The sequence below is a fragment of the Spodoptera frugiperda genome, chromosome 23 (genome assembly GCF_023101765.2).
Source record: "Spodoptera frugiperda isolate SF20-4 chromosome 23, AGI-APGP_CSIRO_Sfru_2.0, whole genome shotgun sequence".
Classification (NCBI taxonomy): Eukaryota; Metazoa; Arthropoda; class Insecta; order Lepidoptera; family Noctuidae; genus Spodoptera; species Spodoptera frugiperda.
The window spans coordinates 12,210,162-12,228,463 of record NC_064234.1 but is presented as its reverse complement, the minus strand read 5'-3'; the positions used below and the strand labels follow the sequence as shown (position 1 = coordinate 12,228,463).

Sequence of the window (18,302 nt, the reverse complement as noted above, 5' to 3'; positions counted from 1 at the left end):
ATGCTTGTTCTGGATGTGCTGCCATTGATCAGGGAGGCTAGGCCCGGTGAAATAGTGAGCCATTTACTATTCCTTTTTTCGCAGAAGGCTATCCCTAGTCTTTCGCTGCTGGTGTTCATGAATAGGGCTACACCTCGCAACCGTATTCCTTTGGTGCCGCGTTCTCCATGTAGGAGTATTTGCCTCTCATTGATTATGAGCGGCTCATTAGTACGAGGGGTCTCGGGTACTGCCGTGGCAGTTGTTAGTTGATTCTCCAAGGTGGCTATTTGGTGTCTATTGTTTAATGTGCTGTTTCTTTCAGCTGCCCTGCTAAAGATAGTGTCTATGTAGCTCAAGATGTGCGGTCTTTTGACTTTATCAGCTAGAATGGTACTCAGATTGGAGGTATCCAGATTTGTATCTATTTGTGTTTCCAAGCTGGATCTGGCGGCCAGAAAACGGGGACAGTCGAGAATAATGTGCCATACTGACTCACTGATGGTTAAGTCACATTCGCAACCTGCATTTTCTTTTAATTTGAATCGATGCAGGTACTCAGCGATCCCTCCATGTCCAGTCAACGCTTGTACTTGGGCAGGTGTTAACTTTGTCGATCTCACTAAACGATATGCCTCATTGACATCCGGGAGAAACGTCTTAGTGACCTGCCCAGTAGTGGAGGTGGTATACCTGTCCTGCCACTTTCGGATGGTTTCGTCTCTGATTTTCTTTTTGACGTAGGACATGGGTACCATACAGTAGTCTGCCGTGGTGTTATTTTTCTTTTTGGCAGCAATTTTAGCTAATTCGTCTGCCCTCTCATTCCCGGCCGTTCCAACATGGGCCCTCAGCCAGTAGAACCGGATTTCTCTTCCCTGTTCCTCCACGGTCTCCACACACTGTTTTATTTCTTTGGCCAAACGATGGGTAACTTTGGGGTTCTTTAAGATGTCGAGTGATGACCTAGAGTCACTCATGATGTTTACTCTAGTTGCCCTGCTATCAAGAACCATTTTGGCAGCTCTGTTCAAAGCGTATAGTTCGGATTGGAAAACCGTGCAGGAAGGGTCCAGGCTAAAAGTGGAGAACACCGACTCACGACCGTCCTCCCACCAGGTCAAGGCAGAACCGACGCCTCCCTCAATTCTGCTTCCATCTGTGTATATCTGAGGGCCGGTAATTCCTTGGACGAGAGGAGTTCCAGAGTCATCGCTCTCCAGAAGCTCATAGTTGATAGATCTTAGTTTTGAGGGATGTGGCTGATCTAGGTAGTTAACCTGCCTTTCGAGCTCCTTTTGAGGTGGTAAATAGTCCAGAGATAATCCTCTTTTAGTTAGATACAAACTGGCACACTCCTGGACTCTCAAGTCGAGTGGGAGAGTACCGGACAAGACTGTTGCTGATGTGAGCGACACTGTACGATACGCTCTGCAGATTTTTTGTGCAAATCCCCTTTGAAGAGCATTTAACTGTTTTTTAATCAACTGTAGCTCCGTCACTGGGGCCCACACATTTGCGGCGTAAAGTACAATCGGCTCAATGACCGCTACGTAAATTGTTCTCGTTATCTCGCCATTAAGACCCCATGTCACTTTTGCTGCGCGTGCCAGCTGTTTGTAAATATCCGCAGCTTTTTTACACGTTGCGGATATGTGTGACCTGAAGGTAAGTTTTCTGTCTATGGTGAGGCCCAAGAGCTTTACCTCATCTACGAGGTTTATTCTGGTGCCTGTCATGAACAGTTCTGGGGGCTCAAAAACAAGCCTTTTTGTCAGCAGCATAGCGTTGGTTTTGCTTGCCCCGAACCTAAGCTTGTTGCTGACCCCCCACGCTGCAACTATTTCCAAGGCACCATTTACCGATTGCTCCAGTGCGCTCACCCTATGGTTCGAGAATAAGAGAACGACGTCGTCCGCAAATGCCTGGCAATAAACTCCTTCACCTGTTAGTCTGTGTAGCAATGAATCGAGGATAAGGTTCCAAAAAGTGGGTCCACCTACGGACCCTTGAACACAGCCCTTATTTGTCCCCTTTTCACTGCTGGCTCCGGCGAAGTTGACTTTGACTCTCCGTTCGCTGAGGTAGGAGTTTACCATGGCATACAGGTTTTTCGGACACTTCCTGGCTATAAGTTGATGTTTCAGGGCCGGCCACCAGGCGTTGTCAAAGGCGCCCTCTATGTCTAGTGACACCAGAACGACTATCTTTTTTTCATCCATCTCTGTTTTTTGTATATTGAATTGTAGGCTTTAACAACCCGACGATATTCAGAGAATCCCACTACATACATGTACAATTCTGTTACATGTTACCTTAGTTTACAGAAAATTGTAGTTGTAACTATTGAGTGTTAAGAATTATTTTATTCAGTTTTCGGAAGTGGTTTTATTTTCTATGGTTACAGTTGACTCGATTTGAGAGAGGTTTGCTGTAATCTCCGCACTCCTCAGATAATTAGGGGAGAACGATCAAGCCATATTAAACGGTGCACTTATTTGACCTTGAAAATTAAAACACCTAATAACATTTTGCCTTTATATCTGTGTGCTTGAACATGTAAGTAAGTATTGTTTTACCATGAGATAATATTCTAATACAAGTATTACATGAAACTAATTACAATACAATAGGTATGTGTTTGCCATGGCACACACGTGGCGTTTACTTTGCTAATTAACAACAATATTGTGTAATAACACTCTGTAACCACGTGTAGCTTGCAGATAATATACCAGCTCGCATAAATATTCATGCTGATAGTTATTTCTGATAGTATCTGCGTATTAACATAGTTGTAATAAGTTATGCTGAATTATTTACGTAATATAACATAAATGACTTCACAGCTTTCAATTCCGAAAGAGATTGGCATGTATGTACATTTTGACCCAGTAGAGCTGATGCCCAATCCAGAGCTGCGGGCTAACTAGCGGGTTGACCAAGGCTCCGGCTCGAAAAGCAGTAGTAGGGACGGGGTGGTTTTTAGTCAGTAAGGATCTGACACTTTAATTCGCCTCACCTAAGTCAGAAGAAGTCATTAGATGATTTTTCCTCCTTAAAAAAGACATCACAATGTAACACCCATTACACCAGTTACACAGATATATCTACACAGATGAACAGTATGAACATACTGAAAAACACCTGAAAAAGACTCTTCTCCCCCAATTAATCACGTCCCAGATAATTACATATACATTATCCACCACGCATCTTAACCCATCAGTTAATCCTCAACTGAGACACGCTAACTGATAGTTAAGTTCGGATAATCGTTTCTTTTTATTACCTGTTTACTTTTCACGGGGTCATTGACCCGAGAGTCTATTGTTCTCTCCAATGTGTGCCTCCGACCTGCCTTAAGTGTAATTAGTATTGTTATAATGAATAAAGGTACTTTTTGTAGTAAATTAATTGTTTTGTTTAGTGACGAATTAATAAATTTATAACACAAATAATTGCTGTGCCAGTCGGTATAGTTCATTATCAGACATCAACATCTTACTTCAAGCTATTAATATGAAATTTTTAATGCATCACCATCAATGTCCCATTGTTAGTCTATAGGTCTCTGTCAAATAAGGATTTGCTAAGATCTCTTCACTTGGCAGGCGAAAAGTCCTTACGATCCTTCGAAATCAGCCCTTCCGACACCCACAGTAAGTTGTCTGTTATTTATCACCATACAACTAGATTTAAACATCCAAAATACTTTCTAGTCATTCAGCGTAAACTTGGAATTTCCCCTATCCTGAGAATTTCCCCAGAATATTCAGAAAGAGTGTTATATGTGAGTGAACCATCTCTGTACGCTGTACGTACAACATAGGTGTGTATAATTTAAGACCGAGCAATTTCCGCACGTCCGAAGGACCCGTCCAACGCTAGGGTGGAGACACACTCGGATCTGAGTGCTTTTATTTACTCATGGTTACGTATACGATGAGTTGTGTATATGTAGCACATCCTGGTTCTGTCGATTTAATGCTCGTGTCATTTATCTGTTTTTTATGATCGACGAAAATACTCGTAATAGTGATGATGACGTGGTATGAAAATTTTAAAACTAATTCGTTGGTTAGGTAACGAAAAAACATTAGACACGTATTTTTTTATTCTGTCATGGAAGATAGATACTTGGATAAAACGAATCAAAGTTTAGAAGTGGGAGCAAATACGTAATTTTTACGTATAAAATGTACCTAGAAGGGACGTCACGCTATATTTTAAATAAAAAATAAATGTCCAATTTTTAAAGAATCCACAAGACACACAAACATTATAATAAAAATTAGTCATCTACCCTACTATTAACCGTCCATACTGTTTATAATTGTTAACCTATATTCATCGTAACCTATACCCATGTTAGGTAGAAATTATGTAACTCAAATAACACACAATTAAAACCATTTTTTTTTATCGTTGCCCCACATTAGGATTCGTCTCATGCGGGAATCGAACCCGCTACCCGTTGCACGGCAGCCAGTTGCCCAGCCATCACGTCAACCGTGCAGTCAAATGTTCTATATGAATATTATTTACACTCATAGTATACGCATATTGAATTTACACATTATACATAGTAAAAACTATGCTTTTTCCTTAGAAAATAAAAATTCCTAACCAATATGCATGTTATATCTTCCACGTGTAAAGAAATATCCCAACCACCACCAAAAAATTATGATGTGGTGTGTTTGAATACTAAAATGACAAGCAACACGCCCCCATGACACTCGCCCTGCTTCTTATGGGTATTTATTTTAAGGGGTCGAGTTTTAATGCCCCATAACTAAACAGACATGGGATCGTAAACTTGTAGGAAAATGAAGCAATTGGTATATCTTGTGCCCCATAAAGGTAATGCAGAAGCACTTTGGACATGAAAATTTGAAGAAAGTGTATTTGGGTTTGAACGATGTGTATTTAGAATATATTTTTGTTGTATTAATTAGTAACACGCTAACTCGTGAGTAGACAATGTCTAGTCTAGATGATGTGTAGTCTATGTACAGAACCTAAACGCAGCATTATTAGGACTCTCCTTTTTACTTTTCTTCGAAAACACCGTACGCTATTTAATACATATGTAGAAAAATCAGAAACAGATCGCTAAAACACAATACAATGCGCTAATGGTTAATTGATCATAATTAAATACCAATAGCTTTCATTACATACACAATGAATCAAAGGTAGAATAATTACGAAGAACTACAGAAATACATTAATTTACAGAAAGAAATATATCTCTGCAATAATAAATACTTTTCTAAGAACAAGTTAATCGAATATTTTCCATGGAAATATTATTTTCAACACGAATTCGTCCACTGTTCCTCGAATCAGTATACAGTATGCTTTTACCAGTTATCAATACAAAAGAGGATTTCAGAACAACACAAAACTGAATTCCTGACTTCGTGTTGTTACTGAGAATCTTGAACAATCGCACTTGTACTGTTTCAGATCCAGGAATTTGTTCGAGGTTATAAAAACTCCAGTAAAAAATAAAAAGGAGACACAGGAATTAAATCCGAGAACTCCCATTCACATGTGCAATTATTCGAACAATTTGAACTGCCGAAAAGATAAAAATCGACAAATAAGGCATTTGAATTTCTAACAAAAGAGAAAAAGTCTTCTATAACTATTTTATTCTGTTTTTCTCTCCCTGTATCTTCAACTTAACAGCTGACGATTTCACGCAGGTGCTGTAGCGAACAAACTGCAATCCCCGAAGCACACACATGCATACAAAGTACTGTATACACATACAAACGTACGTATTTAAAATATAAACATTCCCCCACACAACTGTACAGTAAACTTCGTTAACAATTTTGTATTGTAAGTTTTCATTTACAGAATTACCAAAAAGCTTATAATATTGCTGAAAAAAGATTTTTTTAATTATTTTGAAGTCCCAAAAGCATCTTGTTACACATGAGACAGAACCCTTCTGGGTTCTTCAGAAGAATATAAACTGAGAAGTGAAGCGAAACTTTCAGTAGTTGGAAATATCCTATTTATCCTATAAGATATTGGAAACAAAAACCATGTAGATCAAACTGCTACCCTTAAATTGGAAACTTTTCGGTCATCACAATAAAAACTAAGGCATACTAAATATAATACACCGAATAACAAGACAGTCTAAAAACGAGACACACAAAAATGCTCCTTTTCATCAACCTAACAACCTATACCCAATAATTCCCCAAAGTCTAGCTTCATATATCATCTAGCTTCACTGTAAATCTGCAGTTTCCATGCAGTGTGTGCTAAGCATAGAGCGGTGCTCACCTATGCCCCAGTGTGCCCCATGCATATTTGGATAGCTGCACAGTGCACGTACGCTATCCCCCGGCGACGCTTGCAACAGACGTTAATAATATTTTCATTCACAATTTACAACTACGATATAATATGTTTAGGAAGAATTAAAAGAAAAAAGAGTGCATTAATGTGTATGTTTCAAATTTTAGTATCAATATTTTAGTCTATGTCTGATGATTTATGGCGTAATATCACTGAGATAGATTTTTTTTGTAAATGTACTGTAGTGCCTATAAACAGGTTTTTTTCAGTTACGCTAATGTCCTGTTAAAGATTTTCCCAAACACTGAATCCAGTGTAAACCTCTGAATAATTACGAACTATTTACCGTCTACATATTATATGTATGTTTAAACTTCGCTACGATAATATTATAATTACTAGATCTCAAAGAATTTCCCAGAACATGAATTTAATACAAATAAGAACAACTTAATTTCCAAAAATCATAAAGTGAATGAATGTATATATAATGAAGAGTTATTTTATTTTGAGTAATTTTCGCAAAACTCATAATGTTATCAAATAATATTATTTTATTTATGAAAATATCCATACATTCATATTATTTTGTTGGTTTTCCCTAGAACGGCGGCCATATGTATTACAGTGCTAATCACTTAAAATTTTCACTTAATTCTACTTTTATGAAACTTCACGATACTCTCAATATTTTTAAATTTGCGAAATTTGTCATATTTAAACAAATACAGTTGAAACCCAATTTAAAGGGAACTGCTGTATTTTTCTTCTGCTTCTTGTTTCACCAGATAGTGCGCTTGTGTACCTCTCGTTCTAAATCCAATAGGGAATTATCTAGTATCATACCATTGGACATTCAATATTTGACAACTGCAGTGTTGGATATAAAACTTCTTGCTGCATTTATGCTAACCCGCATTGAGCAAGCGTGCTGATTAATGCTCAAACCTTCTCCGAGTGAGAAAAGGCATTTGGTCACCATTGGCCACTTATGGGCTGATGATATGTGCATTTGTGCCCTCTGATGAGCAAAAAAAAAACGGTAGCACCCATGTCTAAATTCAAAAGTTTCTTGCATCTCAAAATTAAATAACCCAGAAATATAAAAGGCACAGCATTTATAAAAACTTCTTACTTTCATTCACGTACAAAAAACAGTTCTATTTTAAACCTTATGCCCATGTATGAACGTTAATATGGTACACAGGCTCCCTGGTGACGTTTCTGCCAGCCTTTACTATTTCCTTACATAATTCAGTGCCTTCAGGGATAACTTAACTACTGGATCCATCACGTACTAATATAAAATTAAAGAAGAATTTAAAACTCTTTGTTAACATTAGACTCATTAAGAAAAGATCTTGAAAATGAGTTATTTGTTGAATAGAGAGATTTAATTTTAACCGTTTCATTAATTTACCATATCAGTTTTTCAATAATAAAAATAGAATCAGTGAGAAAAGCAACGGACCCTTAAACCAAAACAAATACTAATATTACAACTCAAACAAAATAATAATATGAATTTTAAATCCTTGAAACAAATACGACTTATAATTCCTAGATACTGACATTACTGGTAAGAATATTTTCCTAGAAATTATTTCCACAGTGTAATACAGAAATATAGTACAATATTAATATATTCCTAGTTTCTACAATCCTTGAACATTTACTAGGAAATATAATATCTATAGTTTTATAGTATGAACGGCCATATTATCTGAGTCTTGATGTCTGTGTAATACAGGGCAGTTTCTCAGTAATCATTAGTGAGAATACATCTAGCTTTTGTTTACTTTCGATTGTTGTTCTCCTTTCTTATGAAAATAGATTAGTAGCTTCGTTAGATTAGGTCACGCTCCTTGACTCATTGCAGAGTGAAGAGTTAATGTAGGTATGGCCTCGACATAAGTTTTAGACTAACTACATGGCTGACGCAGTGGCTGGGCAACCGTGTGCTCCGCAATGCGTAGTTGATTTGATTCCTGTTGAGACGGCTGTCGATGCTTGGTATGAGCGGTGCCAGAGCCAGTGTTGAATGTCCCTAGTTCCAGTGAGTCGGAACTGTGCCGCTGAATGCCCAGTGAGTCGGGTGAGCGGTGCAGGGTGATACTCCAGTGAGTCGGAGTAGTGAAGCTCGCAGTGTCCCATGAGTCGAATTGATGCTGCGAGGGTAGGTGCGTAGTGGCTGGCGTCTGCGTTGACGGGAGGAAGGCGTCCTCAGACCGTGTGCAGAGAGTGCTGTGCCTAGACGCTGATGAGGCCGTAGGGAAGAACCAGGCTGCATATCTTCGATGTAGCGTGTGGTGGTCCCTGATGAGGCCGAGGATGCTGGTTGGCTGCGACTAACCGCTCAGCGGAGAAGTGATGGGTGAGGGAGATGGCGATAAGGATGACGGTGCTGATCTGCTCCGTGAAGGTTGGTTTCAATCACGTCGGGGTCACCACTTTAGGGAACAGAGAGTAAAGTTCCCTAAGAAAAGGAGGATCCTCCGACCAGGCGAGGTGATCATGCCTGGCGGGCTTTCTGCCCAACTGTTATTCGTTGGGATTTTCTATCCATGTTAATTCGCATGTAAACTTCATATGTGCGATGCAGGATATTTGTGACGTCATCCGTTGATTTACTCGTCGATAGTCTATGTTCGACATCTGTCACTTGTTACTTGTCGGTGTCGCCACATAGGTATGGCGTCGACATAAGTTACGATATATTTAATTACAATAATGAATGACTACATGGTTGACGCAGTAGCTAGGAAACCGGGTGCCCCGCAATATGTAGCTGATTTGATTCCCGCACGGAGCAACACATTGTGTGATCCACAAATTGTTTCTGATCTCAGTGTCATGTGGATTTGTATGTTTGTACACGCACGACATAGGAGAAAAACATAGTGTGGGAGGAACTTTATAAAATAAACTAAGTCTATTATACATTGACCTTTCTAATCACTAGTTCGAATAGAGTTTAAATTGACAATACAGGAATAATAATTATGTAACTTTTCATGTAAACAACTACATAGAAATTATGTTAGGATAAAGAAAGAAATTTAACAATTATCAATAAAATATAACAGACAATAAAACAAGCTAGACGAAAATGCGCTGAGTGCTCAAAAGATGAATATAAAACGCTTTTGCTATCTGTTAGTTCAGCGTCTCAAGAATAAATGTACAAAAAAATACACAGCGGTTTCCACTATTTAAGGTTTAAAGCAATGGATGAAACTGTAAACCCGAAGACAAAAGAAAAACCTTGTATTGTAGTATGTAATAAAATCAACTGAGTGGACGTAAGACATAGAATTGGAAGATTGGGACCTATTTAAAAACCATTGGTCAAATAAAACTACTAAAGGAGTATTTGACAAAACGCCATAATATATCACTTTGTTCGTCCAGAATATCAAACATATATAACTAAATACTTAACTTCAGCACCCTGCCACACAGGAGACATTATCCAAGAAACCTTTATCCCCTCTTTTACTAAAGCCTAAAGCAGTGGAAGCCATATTTCTTTTAAACAGCGTTTTCCATGAAACTTCTATAGGAGTTAATATTAACGCAGTGTGGTACGCTGCCGGTAACTGTAGCCGCTAGCTACCACTAATTTTAAACGAAGCTGATTTATCTACAGTTCGGAAGTTAGGAAGTGCTAAGCGTCTTAGCTTTAGGAAGGTATGGTATTATACTAATGATATAGTAGTAGTTACATCGTACTTTATGTAGTTCGAGATGTTTTATACTGGGTTTAATCATAGCACACAACAAAGGGGGAAACATGTTACCTAACTTTTGGTTTTAAGCAAGATGTGACCGCAAAACAAATACTTTTATATGTAAAAATGACAGGACATCGTGTTGTGTGTTGTAGATTAGGTATCTACAACACCATAATTATAGTTCAAAACAAGAAATCCCAAACCCAACTTGTTCTCCAGCCAGTAAAAACGCAATTAGCAATATTAATTTCCCGATGCGAGAAATAACAAAAAATAAAAATTTTAATAAACCGCAGAGATGACTCTGGGTGAGTACTTTCAACCACAAAGCTGGCCGACTTTTGAGACGAAGTAAATTTATCGTCTCAAGTCACCCCCGGCAGAACCCTCCACTTTATGGCGCACTTTATTGCGATATCAAATGGGGTTTAATTTAAAATTTTAACACCCCCACCATTTATGGGAGTAGGGCATGTTATTGGGCAGGTAATAGAAAAATTATCGGCTGCTACCAGCTCTATATTGAAACAATATATTACAAATATATCGCGAGTTTCTATCTTAGCTGAACGGAGGCTCTGGTTTAGAAATTGTGTTTTTTTTTAATTTTTACCGGTAAGTAGGAGAGAGTGGGTTCATTTCCTGTTTCTGATTGTTTGTGAAATGCTTTAAATAGTTTTTATACAAAAACTACCATTGTTAACCTGCATATTCGTCTGAATACCTCATTCTGAAAATTCATTCAATTTCTGATTATTACAACCAAAAGTATTTTACATAAAACGTGAATAAGAAACCCAAAGCATGCATCTTACCTCCAAAATGTACATTTCAAAAGAATTTATTGCAACAACAAGCGGTGTATCAAAAAGGTTATAATATACCTGCGCCATGACACCTCCGCTCACACAAAGGCAGGCTATTTCGGCGACACAAGGAAGGGAACTCAAATCAAGTGGACGCTGACAATGTACGGGAAATAAACAACAATAGCCCCTTGAAGTATGGCCTCTTAGCCCCGGTACCTATAGCCGATATAGTTGCTACAGCATCATAAAGGAAGGTGTAATAAAATGAACCTTTTCTTGTATGTCGTACAAGTCACAATTATTTTTCAAGTATTTTAAAATGTTTGTTCTGTACAAATATCTTGTTATTTTTTAAGTTATAATAGCAGTTCTCTGTTTTATTTTTTTGTTTCAGTAACTTTGATTCAAAATGTATATGAAGTGCTCACTTGTTTTGTGAATGAAACAAACGTTTTGTTGAATTGTGATTGCAGTGCATAGTTATATTTTAAAACTGAACCAAATATCAAAGGTTCATATTGCCATTGTAATAAAGTAATTCAGGTTCTAAATCCAATTTTGACTGATCATGATAATGTATATCAAAAAACATTATGAATACATGTACTTTCATTTAAAACAAAAAAAGTTCAAACACTATCCAACCTAAAATTCAACCCACAATCTCAAAGTCAAAAACCATTCTACTAACTACTCAACACACAAGAAGTGATAAAAACATATAATAATATTGTAAGCACCCGACTGAAAATATTTGTCCATTTTCACAATGAAAATGCAAACTGAACGAACGCACAAGTCCCTACTTGCAACATGGAATACATAAAGCTGATATTCACCCCTCCTTTTAACAATTTACGCTGAACATGATATTTAAATATCGGCAAATTGAATGGTAACTGAAATGATGCTGCTATACAGCTCTGTGTTATTCGCTCTGTAATCTTCTGTTGACAATTGATTTATCGGCTAAAACCATATTGATAGCCGCTGTGAAAGTGTCGTGTGTTAATTAAATTAATTTGGAATTTAATTATCATTTGTCAGCATAATCGCTTAGTACAAAAGGTAAGCAGGTGTTGTATATATAAACGTAGCTAGTCGTCATATCATTCTCAATAAGGGTATGATATTAAAAATACAAGCTTTTCCTTCCCAGTTTGCATAGTTGGGCGTTCATCCGTCCGCGCAAGGTGTAGCGGGTTCGATTCTCGCACGGATTGGAGCACCTCTTTGTGTGAACCACATGTTGTTGTTTCGGGTCTGAGTGTTTGTGAAATTGTATACACCCGCAATATAGGAAAAATCCCAGTAGTAGCAGTATCCTAAGTATTTATTAAATCAATTCTATCGAAGAATTTAGTGAAAACTAAACTCAATTATGATAATTCGATGATAAGGATCAATCGACACCCGCGTTAATTTTGTCCCATTTATGCCCATTCACAGCTAGACATAGCGACACAAGCCGAGTTATTTAACATGTCACACGCATGTCGAGTGATGAATGGTTGACAGTCGATGTTACTGATAAATGTCCGCGGAGACTAGTGGCTCATGTAATATAGACACAATAGCCTTTATCCGAATGAATCCTTTTTTAGAACATATGACATTTTGTGTATCCGCATTTTGCATTGTAAATGCGAGTTTTTAAATGTCATCAGTCTATAGCAGGGGATATTGCTAATACCTTTTGTTGGCGTTATACCTATTTGATGAACGGTCATATTGACAAAATTCGTAGCCTGGCTACGGCGTAGCACGCTGCGTAGTACACTACTACGATATACACGTAAATACGTTTAGTATAATGAATAAAATTGTAAAGTCAGATAATGATATTTTAACTAAATTTTGCTTATAAATAAACCTAATTCCTAACACTAAACAAGCTGCCACATCTCTAGATTACAATCACAATATTACTACTAAAACCTAGACTGAAAAAGCACAAAAAACCTTGAACTAAGACCCGACCCACCTTCTTACTCGAGACAGTTAAAGTAAATACGAAAAATTCGCGTGTATGCAGCAATCAGGTGGAATTCGGTCGTTTTGCGAAATCCTCGCTTCGCAGGCGACGACCCGTGAACGTTCAAACTTGCCTACCATCATTAGGTGTTTGTCATCCTTATAAAAATGTAACGTCTTTAAGAAGCAATATTTAACTGAATTCAAAGCCATAATGGCCAATATTGCTTGCCTTATTTTTACTTTGATTTTTTCAAGGAAAGTTTTTAAATATTTGACGGGGCGGGTAATTTGATTTGTGTTTTTAGAGTGGAGGGTTTTGTGTACATGTCGAACTTTCTACATTATTTTATTACTCGTTATAGTCACGAGCTTTCCTTCTCCATTTAAGAACAAATATTTACCCTGCAATGAAAAAAATTATGGACATAAGGATTTTTACAGCTCCTACAAAATTATCCTATTAAACACCAAACAGATCTCAAACACTACTTTGAAATCACGTTACTCCTCCAAAGGACCGAACCTGGTTCCTTACGCACGTGTCAACTGCTCAACCGATCTCATATCTGGCGTTCAATAAAAAACTTGTTTCCCCAATACTTATTAGCTTGGTGGAATATATTAAATTCCTCGCTCGGTCGAGTATTCCCTCGCAATATTCATATTTCTCATATCCCTCTCTGTATTATGATTTTCTTTGTGTTTTTACGCGCCGCCGTATTCTCCGGATGTATTAGGAGCTAGACACTGTATAGATATGTTAATGTAGGATTTGTTACGAGTTCTAAATGTAGTAAACTTGGAGTCTGGATAGTCTGGTATCTTGTTTTGGATAAATGACCTCGTCGTATTATAAGTTTGAAGTCACATATATTCCTGACCACCTCCTTGGAAAAAAATATATAAAGTAAAATGGGTAAGAGAGGTATCACATAATATATTTCCAATAAAAATGTGTGTCCATGTCCTGTCTCTGTACCACTCTAAAGTAGACTGTGAGATAATGCCCTAGACATTAAGTCCGCCTTGTGCTATATTATGTAAAAAAGTATTACATCTTTTTGATACCGTAGATAGTGATATAACTCACTATACCAACATATAATTCTATTTTAAACTAATATTAGTAAACAACAAGAGAAGTTGGTCAAGGTTTAATTTGAACCATTCCTGAGCAAGTACGTAGTTAAGTTAATCGTTCCACGCAAGTGTAAGTAGCGTGGTCCCAGCGGACGGAGGCTGGGCTTGATGATAGACCTCTGAATAACTTATGTGCTGGTTAATCGAACTTAGTTGATGATAGTTCGGATGATCCATTGATTGCCATGTTACGTGCACGTGGCTATGATTTTTTAAGTTTATTTGAGTAATTTTGAAATTATATCTTGTTCGGTTAGAAGTTGCATATTTGCTGAGAATTTATTTTTTATTATAGCTGCCCCTCACTAGGATCTTCTCCTGTATCGTGGGTGCGTTTACAAACATAAAAGTTCTCATACACATCACACCCAGACCCAAAACAACAATTTGTGGATCACATTGAAATCGAACCCGGTACACGTTACGCGGCAGCGGGTTACCCAACCAACACGCCAACTGTGCAAGTCATGATGTATGTGTGATTATGGATAAGTCGTTAAATCTAAACGACATACTTATTGCTTTTTTTGTAATAATTCATTCAAGTCATTTAATATAGTGTGTGACGAGTTTGAAAGTTAATTCTAGATTTATATTAAAACAAGAGAAATGAATACAAAATATTGTTTTTTGAAATACAAAGTTATTTCTGCTATAGAAGAAATACTACAACTGTTTCAGTTTTAAAATGTTTCGTCAAACGAGAACTGGAGAAGTGAGGACGTTTGATAAACTTTCCGTTAAATGGCAACCTTACACACTACAGTTTGAAAACAACATGTTCCATTGAAAAATATCGTTTACAAAATAAATAATTTATAAAAATTTTAGCTAACTTTAACGGTAAGAGTTTAAAATGTTGCAGGGTTTTTTACTTTATTTACCTTCAGATATCTAGAATGTACCGAACTTGTCAGGCTAGTCACTTTAATGTCGCGGCGCGTATTAAGTTTTGGTTATGAATTAGAATCAATGCACTTTTTTGTGCCATAGGCCGTAGCACCATATCCATGACACATCATCTAAGCAACCGTATCAACACAACGGACTCAACTAACCCTTTCAACGACCTAACTGAACTATTGACTCTAGGATATTATGTCATTGCCATATGACTTATAACTACAACTGTTATCCAATAGATGGCAGTGTATCGTATTTATGAACAATAGCTATCCTGGAGGATAGGTTCAAAAGTTAAATAAGATTTTATATAGTGGACGTTTTAGTCCCTAAAACTATGACTCTAATTCAAGAATTGTCATAAATTAGCGGAGTATTTGTATAGAAAATGTCGTATAGATGTCTTTAGATTTTATAGTTTTTAGTTATTATGTAGTAATGATTCTATGATCAAATTCCCACTCACTTGATTGTGATAGCATTGATGATGTTGGTGTAAGCAGACATGAATCTGAAAAGAAGAAGACAAAGCTTAGTAAATAATGTGACAGAAATAGATATTAAGTAGACTACAACTATAAATAGATATTAAGTTTATACATAAAATTAAAGAGTACCAAATATGAATTACTCAAAAATATATTTAGAATAATAAATTTAAAAAACGTATACGACAGCTCTGATATTTCGAGAAGTCTGCCAATAATAAAACAAACCACCCTCTACATTGCTATCTAAAATAACCCAACAAACAACCGTACACAACCTCCATATAATTGATAACACAACACAAGGGAGTCACAGTCGTCAGATTCACACAAACAGTCCATACATAAAGCGAATCACGAGTCTGGAGGGAAAAACAATCCATCAGTTGTTGGTCTCTCAAACGGTACTCCATACACCGCAGAGCTCACACGCACAAACACAAAAACACATACACAAATGTCGACAACTTGCACACACACACGTCGACACACATTGCATCCACTCACACAAACACAGTGCTCAGTTGGAATTCGAATGTGTGAGTGCTAAAGATGGTTGCAAATGCGAGACTGCAATGTGTGATAAAATAATTGTGTAAATGTTAATTAAGGTTTAAATATTCTAATTCGATAAGTGGTGGACGTTTATTTCTGTGCTTGTGTGTTATTTATGGTATTCTTCACGTGTTGGGAATTACATTCATTTATGTGTTATTATGTATGTACAAATATGTGTATGTCTATGTAGATACGTACTTCTGAATGAGAATTACTGGTATACAATTAAATAAAATTCAATACATTAAAAATTTTCTTCCATAACATCATTTAAGTTTTATCTTTTTCTGTGAGTCATTATTTTGATATTAATTACGTACTAAGTATTTTCAGGTGCTTCACAACTGCATTACTTCCTACTTTTTTCCGAACTGTATCAACAATTATAAAGTTAAACTGTCCTTATTCCCTGTGACTATCAACCACACCTGAAAATATCTAATCATCACACTTATGAACAGCAATACATTTTCACCAGCAGTTCTGAATTTGTCGCATCACGTCTGCACGTATGCAACGATCCTAAAGCGCCCTTCCGTGTTTTCTCTTGACCCACATTGGGGTGCAGGGAAAAACTTGCAGATTATCGGGTGTGGTGAAAGTTGGACGCAACCGCAATAATGCTGACCAGTTTGCAGTTACCACCGACTGGTATTACGAGTGAAATCGTATATGATATACAGAATATAATAGGATGGTATTACCGTTATTGTATTATACAGATATTCTGTATTGTCGGTGATAGAGATGAGTATTGTGTTACATATTATTACGGCGCATGCTCGTGCATGCTTGCAAGTTTGACGTACAATAGCTATAAAATATATTATTAAAATCATATAATAATTTCGTAGTTATTTAAAAATGAGTCTACTGGATTGGTTAATCGACATTTTAATCTAAATAAAATAATAATTTGTGAATGGGACTTATTGATATAAAGATAAACGTACCTACGCTTATAAATACTTAGCAAAGTCCTGGCTCGACAACAAGCGATACACGTGTCAGCACCGAAACAAGAACCCTCAACATAAAAATAAAAGTACAGGCACAAAAATCAATGCAAGAAACAAAATTTTGTAGTAGCATCGAGTGACTCCATATTAATTTTCCGGGTGGCCTGCCACAGGCGGATTTCAAAGGAAAACTCTGATACCTTTCAGTTTTTATATGTTCGTTGAGAAGTCAAAGTAGACGCACTCCTGGGACCAGGCTATTGGCAATCACTTTTAGTTTAGCATTATTAACGATACAACGAACGTACGAATCTCTTGATCCCTTTTACATAAAAGTATATAAGTAGTAATGTATGGAAATTGCTTTATGTAATAAAGGGCACGAGTACTGGGGTAGAAACGGCATCGCTTTGGACTTAAATCGGTTAATGTTGTTTTATTTTTATCTACATCTACATCTACACTATCTACACTAATATTATAAAGAGGAAAACTTTGTTTGTTTGTTTGTTTGGTTGTAACGAATAGGCTCAAAAACTACTGGACCGATTTTAAAAATTCTTTCACCATTCAAAAGCTACATTATCCACGAGTAACATAGGCTATATTTTATTTTGAAAAAAATAGGGTTCCGTGAGATATTTGGATTTTTCGGACACAAACTGAAAAAAATCAACCAAAGAAGTTACTTATTTTGCGTACGCTGCCTAAACTACAAAAGATAGAACCATAAAATGTTATAATTAATTGTAGATCTTATAAATATCTACAAAAAAGTCCGCGACACACTATACCTATCTATGTCGAGTGAGGCACAACAACCACATTTTTATTTAAAAATCTTGATTTTTTTTTGGACTACATTTAAACGCGTTTATTTTACTCATGCTATTAATCCTTATCAAAATAAATTATTTCATCAATAAGTACAGTTTATGTTGATAATATTTGGTCTTTGAATGATTAAATTTGGACGTTTGGTTTTGAAGTTGTGGTCAAATTAAAATATTACGATTTCTGCTGCACGGCCCGTTGCGAAGTGGACGTCGCCAAGGCCAGGGGTGCGCGTGCGGGAGAGGGGTGTTTAGATCTATGAGTAAGGTACCCGCGCGGCTCATATTTAATATTATAAATGCGAAAGTAACTCTGTCTGTCTGTCTGTTACGCTTACGCCGTTACGCCTAAACCAGTAAACCGAACATTTTGATGAAATTTGGTACAGAGATAGAATAAACAACATAGACTACTTTTTATTGCAAAAAAATAGGAGAGTGGGTAAACAGGGGATGAATGGTCATATGGAAATTAGCCATTTTTAAAGCTGTAACATAGGGGAGAGTGGGTAAAAATAGGGGATGAATGGTCATATGGAAATTCGCCATTTTTAAAGCTGTAACATAGGGGAGAGTTGGTAAAAATAGGGGATGA

The 18,302-nt window shown here is 36.8% G+C and overlaps 1 protein-coding gene across 8 annotated transcripts in view; it reads right to left on the bottom strand.

The window, feature by feature from the left end:
• The window catches only part of LOC118266652 (disintegrin and metalloproteinase domain-containing protein 11), a 432,988-nt gene that overhangs the window by 349,894 nt on the left and 64,792 nt on the right, over positions 1–18,302 (bottom strand). For all 8 annotated transcript variants that reach the window (XM_050703305.1, XM_050703302.1, XM_050703304.1 and 5 more), the window contains exon 3: positions 15,336–15,380. In XM_050703305.1, the coding sequence (XP_050559262.1) occupies positions 15,336–15,380 (45 nt within the window). The remainder of the gene's footprint in view (positions 1–15,335; positions 15,381–18,302) is intronic.